This window comes from Taeniopygia guttata, chromosome 1A, assembly GCF_048771995.1.
Source record: "Taeniopygia guttata chromosome 1A, bTaeGut7.mat, whole genome shotgun sequence".
Lineage (NCBI taxonomy): Eukaryota > Metazoa > Chordata > Aves > Passeriformes > Estrildidae > Taeniopygia > Taeniopygia guttata.
This window is the reverse complement of record NC_133025.1, coordinates 56,423,370-56,438,582: the sequence shown is the minus strand read 5'-3', so window position 1 is coordinate 56,438,582 and position 15,213 is coordinate 56,423,370. Positions and strand designations below refer to the sequence as shown.

Here is a 15,213-nt window from a genome sequence, read left to right as displayed (position 1 = left end):
TGGTGTTTGTGGGTATTTGAGGGGTGGGGGAGTGGTCTTGTGGCTTTTTTAAAAGTCTTTCCAGTGATGAATTAATCTGGAGAAAATTATAGTGGAGAACGATTGAAGGGATGTGAGAAAATGAAATAGAGTGTTTGGGGAAGATTAAGACATAATCAGTTCATCCATGCCCCCCGCATACCCACTGTGGAAGTACAAGTACAGTTTTCTAAACTGTTTTAGTACATGGCTAATAATTTTTTCTACAGGTGTGATTTATCCAAGCTTGCTCTTCCTTCAGAAGACCAAGGAATATATTGTTTTTAAGTGATTTCAAAGTTCAGTTTATATATGTTCCACTTCAAAACTTACAACTTAATATTTCACTTTAAAGCACTTAGTTTGCTTTAAAAACTAAAACTTAGTTATATTGGAGAGAAAGATTTCATTCAGTGGATACCAATATAATTTCTGTTATAGCAAAGCATGTCTTGAGATTACATCCAACACCATTTAGTTACTTCATTTAATCTCTGAATTTTTAAAAACAAATTATACAACCAGCATAAACAAAGCCTGTGGGAAAAACAGTAAATACAATGTTTTTGGAAGTAGTATTTTCAGTATGCAGCAAAATAGTCAAAATATCTCATCCACAGGGCTTTAACTTTTCTTTATAGAAAGAGGATTTTTTACTCTTCCTCTTTCCCACTGAGACAGCAAATTGTTGCTATATTTAAAATGTCAAAGTTATCTAATACACTGTAAGGGTGGCCATCCCTTGTATGCAAAGCGATGGAGGTAATGCAACAGACTGTGCAGTGAGTTCTTTTCTTTCCTAGAATAATGAAGACAGGACTTACACAGTAGCTCCTGCAAGAGGCTTCCCTACACTCTAAGGACATCTGACTTCATGGAATCTGATTTCCTTCATTAAAACTGAAATGAAAGGAATGCATGAAAAGAGGAGATACAGATATTTTTGCATGATAAGTACAGATGGGGATATGGAGTTGTTGCTAAATCTGAAAGAGCATTTTAATGCCACAAGTATTACAGGCACTGCTCTACTAATACAGTTAACCTATGCAATAGGATTTAATGAGGCCACAATTGTCAGTTTCTATTCCTGTGGTAGAACTGCAGTGTAAATCCCAGCTACTAATTGCTGGTGTGTTCAGGTGCCAAGTCATGGAACAGATGAAGGAAATTATCAAATAAATTCTCACACTGATTAGTTCCCTCATTGGATTCATCATTCAGCCACTAATTCTGGTGCAGGGGTGGGAAGGGTCAAACTTTAGCTGAAAGTAGCAGAGCTGTTGCTGCCACAACAGGAGAAAAGTTGGTGCTTTATTAAAGGGTGAGCAGTGACATTTGTATCCTGGCAGTAATGTTCTAGAACAACACTTTTGACAAACCACAGTGCTCACGTGAACACCTGGCTCAGGTTTAGTTTCAGTTCCTGTGCCGCTGAAAAACAAGCCTGTGCTTGAAGCACCTGCAGTGTGCTGTAGGGGTTCTAGAATGGCATTAGATGAGGTTAAACTTGAGTTTAGCTCATTTGGCTGTAAGTGTTGATGCTTCTGAAACTGTCAGGAGCTGGGAAAAGATGGGAAAAGAGGGAATTAACAGATAAAGGGAGACCAAGGCAGGCATTGAATACAGCCTTGTGTAATAAAGGCTGTAGAAAGGCAGGGGCAGTTGAAGGATGGAGTCAGTTTGATGTGGTTAAATAATCTCCCTGGAAAATAATGAGCTTCAGAACTTGTACTTTATGACTAGGCTTGTTCATCCAACATTTTCATGGAGCTGATGTCATAACGTGCATTAGGAACAGAGTCAGCAAACTCTGTCTGGTTCATTCTTTTAACAAGGGCTGCGAAAGAAAAAGGAATGAAATTTGGCACAACTTATTCAGGGCAGTTGTTAAGGTGCAGATCTTTCCAGATTACTCTGGAACATCCATCAGGTGTACAGGAGGGCAACTTGACTGTCAGGATCTCCTCTCTGAGATCAGGAAGAAAGAGGGGAGCATAAAAATGGGAATTAGGGGTGGGTACTCAAGAAGAACATAGTCACTTCCCCAGGGTGTGCAGGGATGGAACTAAAAAAGCCAAAGCTTTGGCTAGAGCTAAACTGGAAAAGGACATGGGATATAACAAGGGATTTTGTGTAGGTATATTGGCAAGAGAAGGTAAACAAGGAAAATGTGTGAGAGGGTAATGAAGGAATTAAGTTCAAGAGTAACTACTTTTGACAGTATTCACTTAAGAAATAATTTGGAACGGATGTTTTTATGGATTAAATTGCTCCATTACAGAAAGTGGGTGATAGTTGCATTCACAGGGTGCTATAATGAATCCTACTCTTAGTTAAAAAGCAAAGTTCTTAAAAGTACTGGGAAGTGAGTTTCCAGTTTTTATTTTCCTGTACTGCAGTGAAAAATTGATCGCCATGTTTCAACTGACATTGATACCTTAAGATCTCCTAATTTAATGTTCTTCTGTTAGCCAATTTATGTGACTTTTTGAAATAGGGTATAAAAGTCTTCTTTTGTGTTGTCTTGTTTAGTAATTGGAGAATCACACAGGTTTTTCTTTATCCATAATCAGATTTTAATAGAGGGGATTAAAGCAGGTACCTGGGAACTGCTGTTTCTGGTGTTTCATTGGTGTAACGAGCTTTTAATGCTATTGCATAGCTGGTGCCCTGGGTCTTTGATCTGAAAAGAAAAACTGTACTCATGTGGTTTATGCCAGACTTAACCTTAAATAGCTGACTGAGTAAATTCAATGTATTCTGGAAGGTCATTAAAGAGGTGATCATGTATTTTCTTTTGTATGAGCAAATTACTTTCTGAAGCTGTGCACAAATATTTGCATCATTGTTTGTGAATTTGTGGTCTGCTCTAGAAAGTGAAAATAAATAATCTTCCAGGAGAAGCCTGACCTTTGGCTGAAGCTATGGTTTATTTTGAGGGTGATACGATTGCTTGATCCTGGCTTAATTGTATCTCCTCCAAATACACAGGTTAACCTCCTTGCTACTCTGTTAGACTCTAGAAGGTGGCAGAAGTCCCATAAAACTTCCTTGAAGAATCATTCTGTCACTTTTGGTCTAGTGCACAGAAGATTTGCTCCTGTGAGTGTAAAGGGAAAATTATGCTCCATTTTGTCAGTTCATGTGGATTCTGACCATGTGCAGGGGATGGTGATTTTTAGTGTAAACCTTCAGCAGCTTAGTTTCAGCCCACCAATATATTGGTTACTTTGCTGTCCCAGAGTTCTGTGTTAAGAATCATCACCTCCTAAGATTGCTGATACCCAAGTTCATAACATTCATTATGGCATGTTTGGCCAGTATTATTCAAAACCACAGTAAATTTGGAAAACTTGATGCGCAGATAACATTTTTCTTTGAATCTTTACTTGTGTGCTGTTTCCTGCACCAACCTATGACAGGGCTTGAGAGACAATGTTGTCTCATTTTGTTGGCATAATTAGCCACACCTTCACCAGAGCTGTCTCATTTATAAGGCAGGGGCTCAAGTCTATCTTATGCCTGAAGATTTAGTTCCAACCCTCCCTGCATGGGCACCTTGCACTAGACCCATCCAGCCTGGCCCTGAGCAGGGGGATTGGGGCTTGATATTTAGGGCAACTTCAATATGTACTCCTATACTATGTAATGTGCACATTATAAAATATACCTCAAACATGGAAATTAAAGATGAACTAAAGATGAAATAAATGTTATTTTTACATTTTATTAATAGTGCAATATATATTTTCTTTTCACACCCCAGTGCATTGTCTTGCACATCTCTCTGGGTTTTCACACCTCACTTTGGAAATCACTGCTTGTCCTACGGAGAGATGCCCTAGGCAATAGAAATAGGAGATCCGAAGCCCAGAAAGAAATTACCTGTGAGGAGTCCTGCAAGTTTTTTAGTGTATATGTGTTGGTGACTGAATTTGAAACAAATGGTTTTGCCGGTTTGATCCCTGCATATTAAATAAATTGCTTTATCTTCTCTTCCTACTTCTATATTTCCTGGACTGGGAGTAGGAAAGGCCAGGTAAAGCTTTATGATATTCAGTGATCTGTTTTACTGTGGCTTTTCAAACCTATGAAACAACTGGATATGTAACTTGGTTTATTGCAGAATATAGGAGTACTTGTTTTTAATTTTTTTAACTTACATGATGTCTGTGTTCTGTGAATTCAGACTAAAATGTTCTGATGTTTTACTTTGAATGTTAATGATACGTGTTCTCAGTGCCAGTATTCGATACCATGTAATCTGTGTTTGGGGCATCTTTATTTGTGAATCTTTTGCTAGGTACTCCCCTATAAACATGTTTTCATTATCTTTACAGGGATCTTAAAAAACTAGGAGTTTGGATGGGTTATTTTCCTCTCTGAAAGTTCATCATCCAGCAGGAATTTATTCCACAGTCAGCTTAGGAGTGAACAGAGGACCTTTGTTTTATTCTTTAAAATCAAAAGAAAAATTACTATAGTATAAGCCAGTGAGCCAAATAATATTTATAAGCTTAAGGAAGTGAGAACTTCGCTGGACTGTCCTAATCCAGCAAAGAATAGAAGTGGTGACTCTAACTTTCCTTTGGACTGTGAACTTTGTGGCTTGACTGTGTGTTGTCCCAGGACTTAGCCCGCCCTTCTCCCATGCACCTGTACCTACCATGTCTTGGCATGCGTCAGACTTTACAAGAGTTGGTTTGGTTTGGGTTGGTTATTATCTGGCTTTCATGTGGTTGGCTTCTCAAACCTGTACATACAATCCCTAATGTATCAGCAAACACGATGGGTTATATAAATGCCAGTTGTTTTAAAATTGGTGGGAAGAGTCCATGTGGAAATAAAAGTATGGGTAGAGAGTTTAATGTTCAACATAAGTATATGCTGCTTCTTTATATGCTTTCCCAGACTATTTATGTGCTATTAGCCTACTTTGATCTGGTTGATTTTTTTTTTTTTAATTGGAACTTAATTGTCAATGAAATTCAGCAAATGAGAAGCAACATCACAGTACTATCTGCTACAAGGGTATATGATGAATAATTGAATATTTTATTGAGAAGAGAGGAGAATAACTAGGTCATCTTGTTATTTTACTAGTAGTGTAAAACTCTGATTATATAGAACATCAAAAGCAGAATAATATATCCTTCTGGCAATCTTCTCTTCCATTCTTAGAAGGGAACTAATGTCTGGAAGATATATGCCAATTCCTCTATTCTGTGTACTTTTTAAAACTTTGGGACAGGAGTGAGGGAACTGCATGGGCTCTATAGAGAAGTATGAATTGGTGCTGCAGCTGAAATTTTTCTGATTGTTTTTCTGTGGAGATACAGGGCTTGAGGTATGATGTAAAATGTAGCCACTTCCTAAAATACTAAGGTTCCTTACACATAAGAACAAGAAGCCACTTACCACGCAACTTGTCTCTAGTTGGTTTCTTGTCACTAACGAAGGGCAGTAAATCAGTTTATCCTTAGTTGCACAACCCAAGGTGAGGAAACAAAGCTGATTAGGTACTCAGTAAATTAAATTTTGTTTACGCCTTAAGAGATGTCTCAGTCCACTCATATGAGAGGCATTAGAGTACAGCTTCCTGTGGCCTGATTTGCTTGACTCTTCAGACTTGTTTATATCCTGTGGAATTGGCAAGTTCTATTTATAAAACAGGGTGCATAGTTTCATAATTGGGTTTTAAATTATGGATGGCCTGGACTCACTTGCTGGTAGTTATGATGCTGACTTATTTCTGTGCAACTGGTTTGTCATTATGCAAAGCTTCAATATTCATAGAAGCAGATAAAGGAACTTAGCCAGGTAACTATGATCCTAGCTGTAGGGCAAGAGAAGCAAAATGAGCTAATGATTTTTTTTCTTACTGGTTTGGTTTGGATTTTTTTTTAATCAGCAGTTACCTAGTGCACTTGGTACTTGATGCAGTACAGAATAAGGGATCAAGGTTATCTTGGAGTCATAAATGCAGATGTGAGGGAATAGAAATTGAGCGACTTAATTTTCATTTTTCCTGTGCAGTGACTGAAATATTGGGTGGAACATTCTTCAGCATGTTTGAAGGTTTTGGATTTCTTTCAAGCTCTTCCTCATGTGTTAGCTCTAAAATTTTGCTGATGAGATTATGTTTATTTTGAAGGGTGAAGATGTCAACCGGACACTTGAAGGTGGGAGGAAGCCTCTTCACTATGCAGCAGACTGTGGCCAGCTTGAGATTCTTGAATTTCTGCTCTTGAAAGGAGCTGACATTAATGTATGTATTAATGTACTTGCAAACAGTCTTAAAGTCTTCCCACACACACCGAAGGAATTGGTGTTAGTGCCTAAATGGTTGCTGAAAGATATAAATCAAACAAAACAATTAAATGCATTTAAAAATACTTGACAGGTGGAATTCTAGAGGTTAGAAGTTTACAATTATGCTTATTGAATGTTTTAATTCTCTTTGGACACACTGGAAAAAGTTGCTTGTAGCTATAAAAAATTTAAACTTAATTTGACTGCAGTTAGAAAAATTATTCCAGTAATCACATCAGAATAAGGTTTGCAATGCATATTTGCATTTCTTGGAAGGGGTTTCAGAAGACATCTTCAGCCAGGGCAGGATCAGCTGTTTAAATTAGCATGCTTTTTTTTTCTTTGAAGACATTTTTTCTTGTTTAAGACATTTTGCTGTAGCTTGACATGCATGGCTTCTTGTTTTGAAAAGACTTGACTAAGCTATATCAGCTCTCCAGAAGTTAAGTTTCTAAATACTTTAGCCATACACCCTAAATGTTGTGCCTTAGAATGCTTGTCCAAAAGTTAACATATAAGATATTTTAGCTTTAGTTCATAATTAAAATCAAGCATTTTAATCCAAAAATGCTTGGATTTTGCTCCTGGATGTCTGGAAAGATTATCTCTTCCTTGGGAATGTTTCCAGTTGAGCAAGAGTTAAAAATAGTATTTCAGTTGCTCCACTTCTTATTCTTTCCAGGACTGCAGTTTAGGGAGAAGACAGCCAAAAGAATGTTTCAGGCAGAACTATTTTCTGAAGTGATGCTGCCTCTGAAATGGGAGAATTAGAAGTACTGTTTTTAAATTGGGCAAAATTTGTCAGCTAAAACTGCATAATTGGCCTAAAATTATGGACAGGCTTTGGGATACCTTGAAGTCTTGTGGAAGATGTATTTTGCTATTACCTCCTTTTTAAACAATAATTTTCTTTATTAAAAAAGAGGTTAAAAATCCTGTGGAATTAATTTCTGGCTAATATTCTTACATTTTTACTTCCTCTACCATTGATAAAAAGAAAATTTGAAAGTTCTGTGAAACCTTATAATGTTGTGTGAAATTGTCCTTCAAGTAATTGAATCTCAATTTGCAGGCTCCAGACAAACACAATATCACACCACTCCTATCAGCAGTCTATGAGGGCCACGTTTCCTGTGTGAAATTGCTTCTGTCAAAGGTGAGACATGAATGTTTTGAACAAGTTATCCATTAGCAAAGCATATGTTACTGTGATTTTTTTTTTTTTTTTGCAATAAGATTGTGATGCTCCAGATGATATGTTCAGAACATCAAACAAATGCCATTTGTGTTGCTAAAACAAAGAGGTACTCTGATCATGGTGAAAGATAAATGAGGGACAAAGTTGAAGGACTTCTATTGTGTAGCAAAAGTAACAGTGACCATAAGAATATTGTGGGCTCCAGATAGGGAGCAGAGCTGCAAATCAGTAAGGGGAAAAAATGCATTCCTTCACTGGATTTGGCTTTAGCAGCTGTTTAAGTGCTTCATGTGAAGCAATCTCTGCTGTGAAGTTGCTCAGAGGTGTGGTTTCCCTCAACTTTTGCCAGATGACTGAGAACACATCTGGGTTGGCAGAGGGAGGGGAAATAAAAGTAGGAAGCCAAGATTTTTCTGTCCTACAGCTTGTAAATTTTGTCCTGAGGAGAATAAGCTTAATCTGTCTTTGTTTGCGCTTCGATTTATATTACAAAAGTGATCAATTTTACCAAGCCAGTAGTTAACTTAAGCATTTTTTTCTCCATTCATTTGCACTCCTTCTTGATTACACGTAAGTCATTTGGCCAAAGGAATTCTTGCCATGTAATACTTTCATATGCCACTTCCAGGATAAAGTTTTCCTTAACTGCCTTAATGCTGCATGAATTTCACTTAACTTCTTTCATCTTGTCTGATATTACTTATGCTTTTTTGTGAACAAATGCAGTGACTTAATTTAGGATTCAAATGGTGTATCCAGCTTGCTTAAAATTATTGTGAGGGTTGATCCTTCATTTAGGATCATCAAAAAAAATAAAGTATCCTTTCCCCCATGTTATTTATTTCCATTTCTGGTTTGGAGGGTTTTCCATACTAGATAAGTTGCTCAAATAATAAATTACTTTCAGATTTCTTCATGCAGAGTTAAATGTTGATGGCTTCCCATTTACATGGGCTAGCTGATGAAATATTTACAAACTGGAAGTTGGCTTATCAGCTCTTGTCTGTTTGAGGCAGGGCTTATATGTAGAGGTTGTTCTGTCTCTTAACAGTTATTTATGCACCTTGTTTAAACATTAGTTTAAACATATCAAACCTGGTTTGTACCTTAGTCATATGTTCTTTGGTAGCAGATACCTGGGAATCAGGAGTCAACCCTTACTGAAAGAGCTAAAAATTCCTGACTGTTTAATGTTCTTCCCAGTTACTAAGCCAACATTTTCCATTGCTTTCTGTGGTGGATGGACTGTGGAGGTGTTTGAAACCTTTTACGTGAGACTCTCAAGCTATTGCAAGGGAGGAGAAGGAGGAGTAATTCAATAAAGGTTTCAGACATTGATCCATGTTTTTCTTTAATAACCTGGTGTTTGATTTGTAATGTAAAAAGTTGTGGATTTTAAGTGTCAGAGAAACCAATATGTTAAAATAGACAATTAACAGTTTTGAAAGCTTCAAATGAAGAATGAGGGTTGTTGCATGGGAGGCAACAAACTTCATCCATTTGTTCAACTTCCAAAATAGTTCTGCTTTTGTTTTACGAGAAATATCCTGTTAGGTTGGGCAGTTTAGGCCCTTTTTTCTTCTCTAACAGTGGCAAAAAGAAGAGCTGTATGACCAAATCTGCTCACTCATTCCCCTCATTGATGGTTGCTGTATCAGGGATTTCAGAGGTGCATACATCTGTCCCCTGTTCAGAAGTGTTGGCAGATCTGTTGGCCATGAATTCATCCATGTACTTTTTGAACAAGAAGACATCTGCCTCTGTTGTGTCATCTGGCAACTCTTTTTAGCAGTTTGCTGCTTGCTGTGTAAACCAGTCTTCTCCCAGCTTTGTTAAGTGCCCCCAGTTCTGGTTTCACAGTTTGGTGGGAGCACAGCTCTCATCACGGATTCTGTGTTTGTTGCTTTGGGTTTTTTCCAGAACTGCAGCTGGAGCCAAGTAGCTCATGTGTGGCTCTCAGAGCCTGTTTAACATTTGTGCTTTGCCTGGTGGCTGAAGCGGGCAAACATTCCTGTTTGTTATTACCCTGCCCAGGAGGGAGGGTTTATATTTACTTGTGTATGTATATTTTTGGAGTAGAACATAACACAAATATTAGTAACTTTTTACTTTGGGAAAGTAGAGAATACTATGAAGTCATTGTACTTCTATGAGTTTTTTATTGAAGTTGCTTCCAGGCAGTGTTGTATGTCTGCAAATTAAAGTCCTCTTGACCTGACCTTTATTGTTTCCTTCTCTTTTTATTGAATGTAGGCAGGAGTCTTTCTGTCTAGCTAATGGCCAATTTTCTAAATTTATTAGTACTTATTTTAATAAATGGTGTCCTCCTTAGGTAGTCATGACCCTCTTAGCCTACATTCAATAAAGCTGTTTTAGAAACCCAGATCTTGAATGTCAATCATTTTTCTGAGGGGGGAGAGCAGTCCTATGTTAAGATTAAAACCTCTCTTTATACTTCAAATTTACCTCAGTTAACCATTATCTTTGGTACCCTAAATGCTGTCACATTGGTGGAGAGTTTTATGAATTAAAGTTCTTTAAATTCTGTCAGGTCAGTTACTGCACAGTTCCATTTTTCTTCAAATCAAGATTTTCTGAGCTTAACATCAAGGAACAGGTTTGAAGCCTTCTTGATTTCCACACAGATTTTAGTGCTATTTAAGCAGTAGAAATAATCAACACCTGTAGAATAAGCTACTTGTACTCTTACTTGCCTTTCTTTTCCCTGGACAACTAAGATTATAAGTGTTGAATACCTGCTAAATCTCTCAGGGGTTTTCTTAGGGGAAAAAGAAATGTTTTACAAGACATGTTCCCGTGGTTTCAGCCCTAGTGTGTGTTTGCAGTAATCAGATTGTCACTTGTTGGGAACAGGCTAATTCAGCTCATATTCATATCCCAAAGAACTGCAACATCCTTGTACTGTTTGGGCCAAGGATGTTACACAGTGATAGGAGAGAGGAAATACTAAAAATTGCTCCTGTCACTGGAGTGAACTCAATGCATCTCTTGCAGTGAGAGTCTCTAGGGGCCACAAGGACGATGAGCAGCTCCAAGAGGATCAGTTTGGCCAGTGGACCACAAGACTGGCAGTGCTGCCATGAAAACCACTGCAAAACCATCTTTTTCAAATGACAGGTTGAGTACATGCAAGTAAAAAGTATGCAAGTTTCAGAGAGGGAAATATCCTACATTGTGAAAAGTAGTAGGACATCACAGTGGTATCAGATCCAGTTTATTAGACTGGTAGAAAGTTTAGGGAAGTGAGAGTTGTCTTGGGAACAGACATGGTATTATGTATGAAAGTTCAGTGGGGCTTTGTGCGTTTAATCAGTGAAGAGGCTATGGAAATTCTAGATCCATTATGTTCTTAAACTATTCAGTGTTCTTAATAGTAACTAACATTTTCCTTGTAATTGAGAAGGGATTTGTGCCTGCTCTGTGGAGAGCTTATGCATAAACTGAAGGCAACCCTCTGCTGTACACACTTTTGACAAAATGTGTTTTTCTTGTCATTTTCAAGCAAGATCCGCAGAGTTTTTCTGAAGTCAGTCCTGTGATCTCTAATAACTTTTGTCCCTTTATTTAGCTACCCTATTTAGAGTTTAGTCTGTGTTTTGCCTTTCATGAATGTGATTACACAGTGCTCAAAGCAAACATGACTAGTTAATCATTCTGTTTCCCTTCTTTTGTTCTCCTCCCATAAATCTGGCACTGTGCTTGTGCTTACTTGCAGCAGTGTATTCTAATTATTTGATTTATCCAGTTAGTGCATCATCCTCCAATTTATCCAGTTGGTGCATTAGCCTCCAATTTATCCAGTTGGTGCATTAGCCTTCATTTTCCTGTTGCCTTCCTGTTCTGTTTCAAAACAAACATGAACAGTTTTGGACTTGGAGCAATTTTGTTCTGATGTATTAACAGGGACCTTTTTTTTTTCTCAGAATGGAAGAGAAGTACAATCCTTGATGAGTGTGGCCATTTTATGATATAGAACGAATATATTATGATTTGTTAGTAAATCAGCTCTTCCAGGTATTACCTGTGTAAATTAGCATGTGAGAGCTTCTTGCACCATAGATTTTGTAGAAGTGTGTAATACTGAATTTTTGTTTTTGTAAGAGTAGTAATTGCTGGAAACAAAAAATATGTCTAAGATTAACTGATAATTTGTTGGACTTGCAGCTTCCTGTGTAACAAAAATTGTTGCTTTTTTCTTTATTTTTACATGACAAAGTTGGTAACTCAGATTAGCTGAAAAGTTCTGCATATAAATCTTGTCTGGTTGGTTTCTGAATGAAAACAAGGCACTGCAGTAAAAAGCTGTATGGTAATCAATATAATTATTTAAGTTATGTAGCTTTTGGCGCATTTTGTGCTGATGCAGCCTGGCTTTATGAACTGACAGTCCTTCTCATTGTGTTTCCAGGGTGCTGATAAGACTGTGAAAGGCCCAGATGGACTAACTGCCTTTGAAGCCACTGACAACCAGGCAATCAAGGCTCTTCTTCAGTGATGGATGGACTGATATCTTAAATGTCTCTCCTGTGGCCTCACACTGCTGCCTGTCTGTCACTCTTTGCATCTTCCAGCTTCTTCAGCTAAATACTTTGGGGGGAGGGAAATTCTTTATGAGTCAGACTAGTTAGGGTCTTATCTTATCAAAGATAATCTGGTTGGAGAGGGTGGAAAGCTATTATGAACAGTCCCTCTAGGACATCTTTCCAGTGCACAATCTCTTCCCATTTCTAGTGAAAATGGAAGAAGGAAGACAGACCATGCTGAATATTTGGCTGGTAAGCCTCCTAGATTAGTACTAAGATTTTTTTAGGTGGATGGAAGTATTTCCTTTAGATGGAAGTACAGTGCTATGTACCTGAAACTAATTGTGAAGGAGACAATAGTCCCATGCTCTTAGTGTCTGCCATAATCTGAAGTGTAGTAATAATGTAGGTGGCTGGGTTGCTCTTCTCTCTTCTCTCTCAGTGGGTAGCTTTATTCTTCTTCTGCCTAAAGCTTCTGTTGCAGTTTTGAGGACTTTTGATACTAGTTATTGGAGCTGTTCTTTATATTGACTAATTGGATGTCACACTAATGTTTTCTGACTCTTGAGCAAACCAAGAAAGACCAGATGAGGCATGATGGTGTTACATTTCATAATATCTGCCAAGGTACTTTTGGATGCTTGAATTTGAAGTCTTTCTTTCCCATATTGTTCTAGTCCAGGACAGACATTTTAAGTAACTACTTTTGAGAGAGAGGTCAAAATTTTACTGTAGTTTTTTTTTTTCCAAAAGGAATGTAAGATGAAATTTCTTTACTCATCACATCAGCATAAAATTCCTACACACATGTGAAAGCTCCAGGCTGTTGGGTACACCAGGATAATCAGGGCAAATGTGGAAAATGAGCAGTGGTTATTTAGACATTCATATCAGATGAATATTGTTGCTAAACTTTTCTGGTAAACATAACCTTTCTAAGTTCAGATGTAGAAGCAGGAAGATGTACAAGCAGAAGTCTTAACTTGCTCTAACTACTACAATTTTTTTTAATTGTGCATATCTTCAAATCAGTGTTTCATTGTCAAATAGATGAACCTCTTTAAATTCCATTAAGGCATGAGGCTTATTCTGGAAGTTCCCAGTGTGACCATACCACATTAACCACTGACTTTTAGATAAGATTTACTATACCAGTAAGTATGAGTCTTGATCATTCATGGAAAGGTATTTAATGATGTTGTAGGCACTCCCATCATGTCTTGTGGTCCTCAGGAATATCTGAGCTGCTGGCTTTTATCCTGAAAATTTCATAAGACTCCTGGTTCACCTAAAACTGTGTAACAGGTTATACCACGAACTATACATCTTCCTCTCTTTTGGAATACAGATTTCAAACTTTATGGTGACAAATACAATACAGAAAAACAAATGTATATAACATCTCATGCTGAATTCTTAAACAAAAGTAGCTGATATTATTTTGATATCACTGTTGAAATTGAGAGGATATATAGAAGTAGACTGGTGACTACCACTCATATTTAATGGAGACTTAGTTTTACTTGAATAATGTTGTATATTAGGATTGATTTGTCTCAGATATGAAAAGCATTGCATTGAGAGTGTAAAACGAGAGCGGGAACTGATTTACATTTACACATACCATAAGAAAAGCAATGGAAAAAACAATCAACTCTATGGCCATAAACTGTACAGTGCAATTACTCTATTTCTTGGAGATGGGTGGCAAGGAAGAGCAGAAGGGTTGGAAATCAGTGATAAATCAATTGGTGAACTGCTGATAAAAGAACAAGAATTTTTTTTGAACAGTGCTTTTAATAACTATTTATAAGAGGACTCTTTAATCTTATCTCTGATCAGTGCTGGATTGTCATGTCATTGTAATAGTGTGAACACAGACTATAGGTTTAACTCTTTATTCAGCTATGAAAGTAACAATCTTTGGCATCAATTTGCCTCCATATTATGCTATTAAATACTTAGCTATTCAAATACTAGTCTAGAAAACTGCAATCTGTTTTTACGTGGAGAACTTGATTATTCAAGTTTTTTGTGTTGATTAGTGTCAAGTTGTCTGGCCATAGTGGTTTTGTATTTTTGTTGGGGTTTTTTTTCTTCTGTATTCTTTTCTGCCCTTCCCTTTAATTCTCATTTAAGTGAGCAAAGAAACATCATCTTTGTACTAACTCTTCTGGAGATTCACTGAGGCAATTTTGCCTCCCTTTTTCTACAATTATGGGGACACCTTATTTTTTCTTACTTCACCCTGGAGGGGAAAAAAGAAACAAACAGACTTCAGTGAGTCAAGTGTTAATTTGGCTGTAATATATACCCAAGCTGCCTTTTGAGATAGTTAAAAAGATGGCATTTAATGTTTGGCTTATAAAGAAGAAATACTTTTCTGCTTTTTGCACTACATAACAGGTGTTTAATCATGTTGCCCAGGATTTGAAAGGAAAAAAAAAAGTAAAAATAAAAGCTTATACATTTGTAATTGTCTTGAGACTGGGCTTGTTCATTTGTTTCTTTCTTGCTAGCTATTTTGTGGAAAAAATAATGGGTGGCTTCCTCTATCTTTGAGTAGGTCCTAACTAGATATAAATACCAAACTGTAAATTATTTTTCATTCTATAAACAGAATTTAAATACTTTGTCAGACTGGAATTGCATATAATTGGAAATCCACTCTGTTCTTAAACCTTTTCCTTTGAAATTTGTGCTGAATAAGTTATAAACTTAAATATATTTTGAATTTTGTACCCTCTGCTCCTTTTTTCTTACAGGGAGCAAATGAGAAAAGGAGTACAATAGTTAAATGGAACTGAACATAACATTGATTATTTGTAGAAGAGGCTGGTAAGAATAGAGTGCCCTAGGTCAAGCAATTGCAGTGTTGCATGCAAAATTTCAAAACGAACTTGTCTTAATTATATTTTGTAAATTGATAAACAATCATCTTTCTACGCAGTGACAGAAAAAAAAATAGTGCTCTGTGCATTTTGATATTTGACTTTCTCTTTTCATCATTGTTAACTGTTTTGACACAGTTGGGTTCATCATCATGGTTCACAGACATCAGAATGCTAAATGATACTGTATTTTTAAGTTTGTGTTGCAAGAATGAATGGAATAAACTTGAAATGTGCGATATGAGAA

General features: G+C 37.0%; 1 protein-coding gene across 1 annotated transcript in view; it reads left to right on the top strand.

Annotated features, from left to right (window-relative positions):
• Positions 1-15,213, top strand: part of MTPN (myotrophin) — a 30,821-nt gene extending 15,608 nt beyond the window's left edge. Inside the window, exons 2-4 of the mRNA XM_002200067.6 lie at positions 6,176-6,289; positions 7,406-7,489; positions 11,961-15,213. Coding sequence (XP_002200103.1) covers positions 6,176-6,289; positions 7,406-7,489; positions 11,961-12,047 — 285 coding nt within the window. The 3' untranslated portion in view covers positions 12,048-15,213. The remainder of the gene's footprint in view (positions 1-6,175; positions 6,290-7,405; positions 7,490-11,960) is intronic.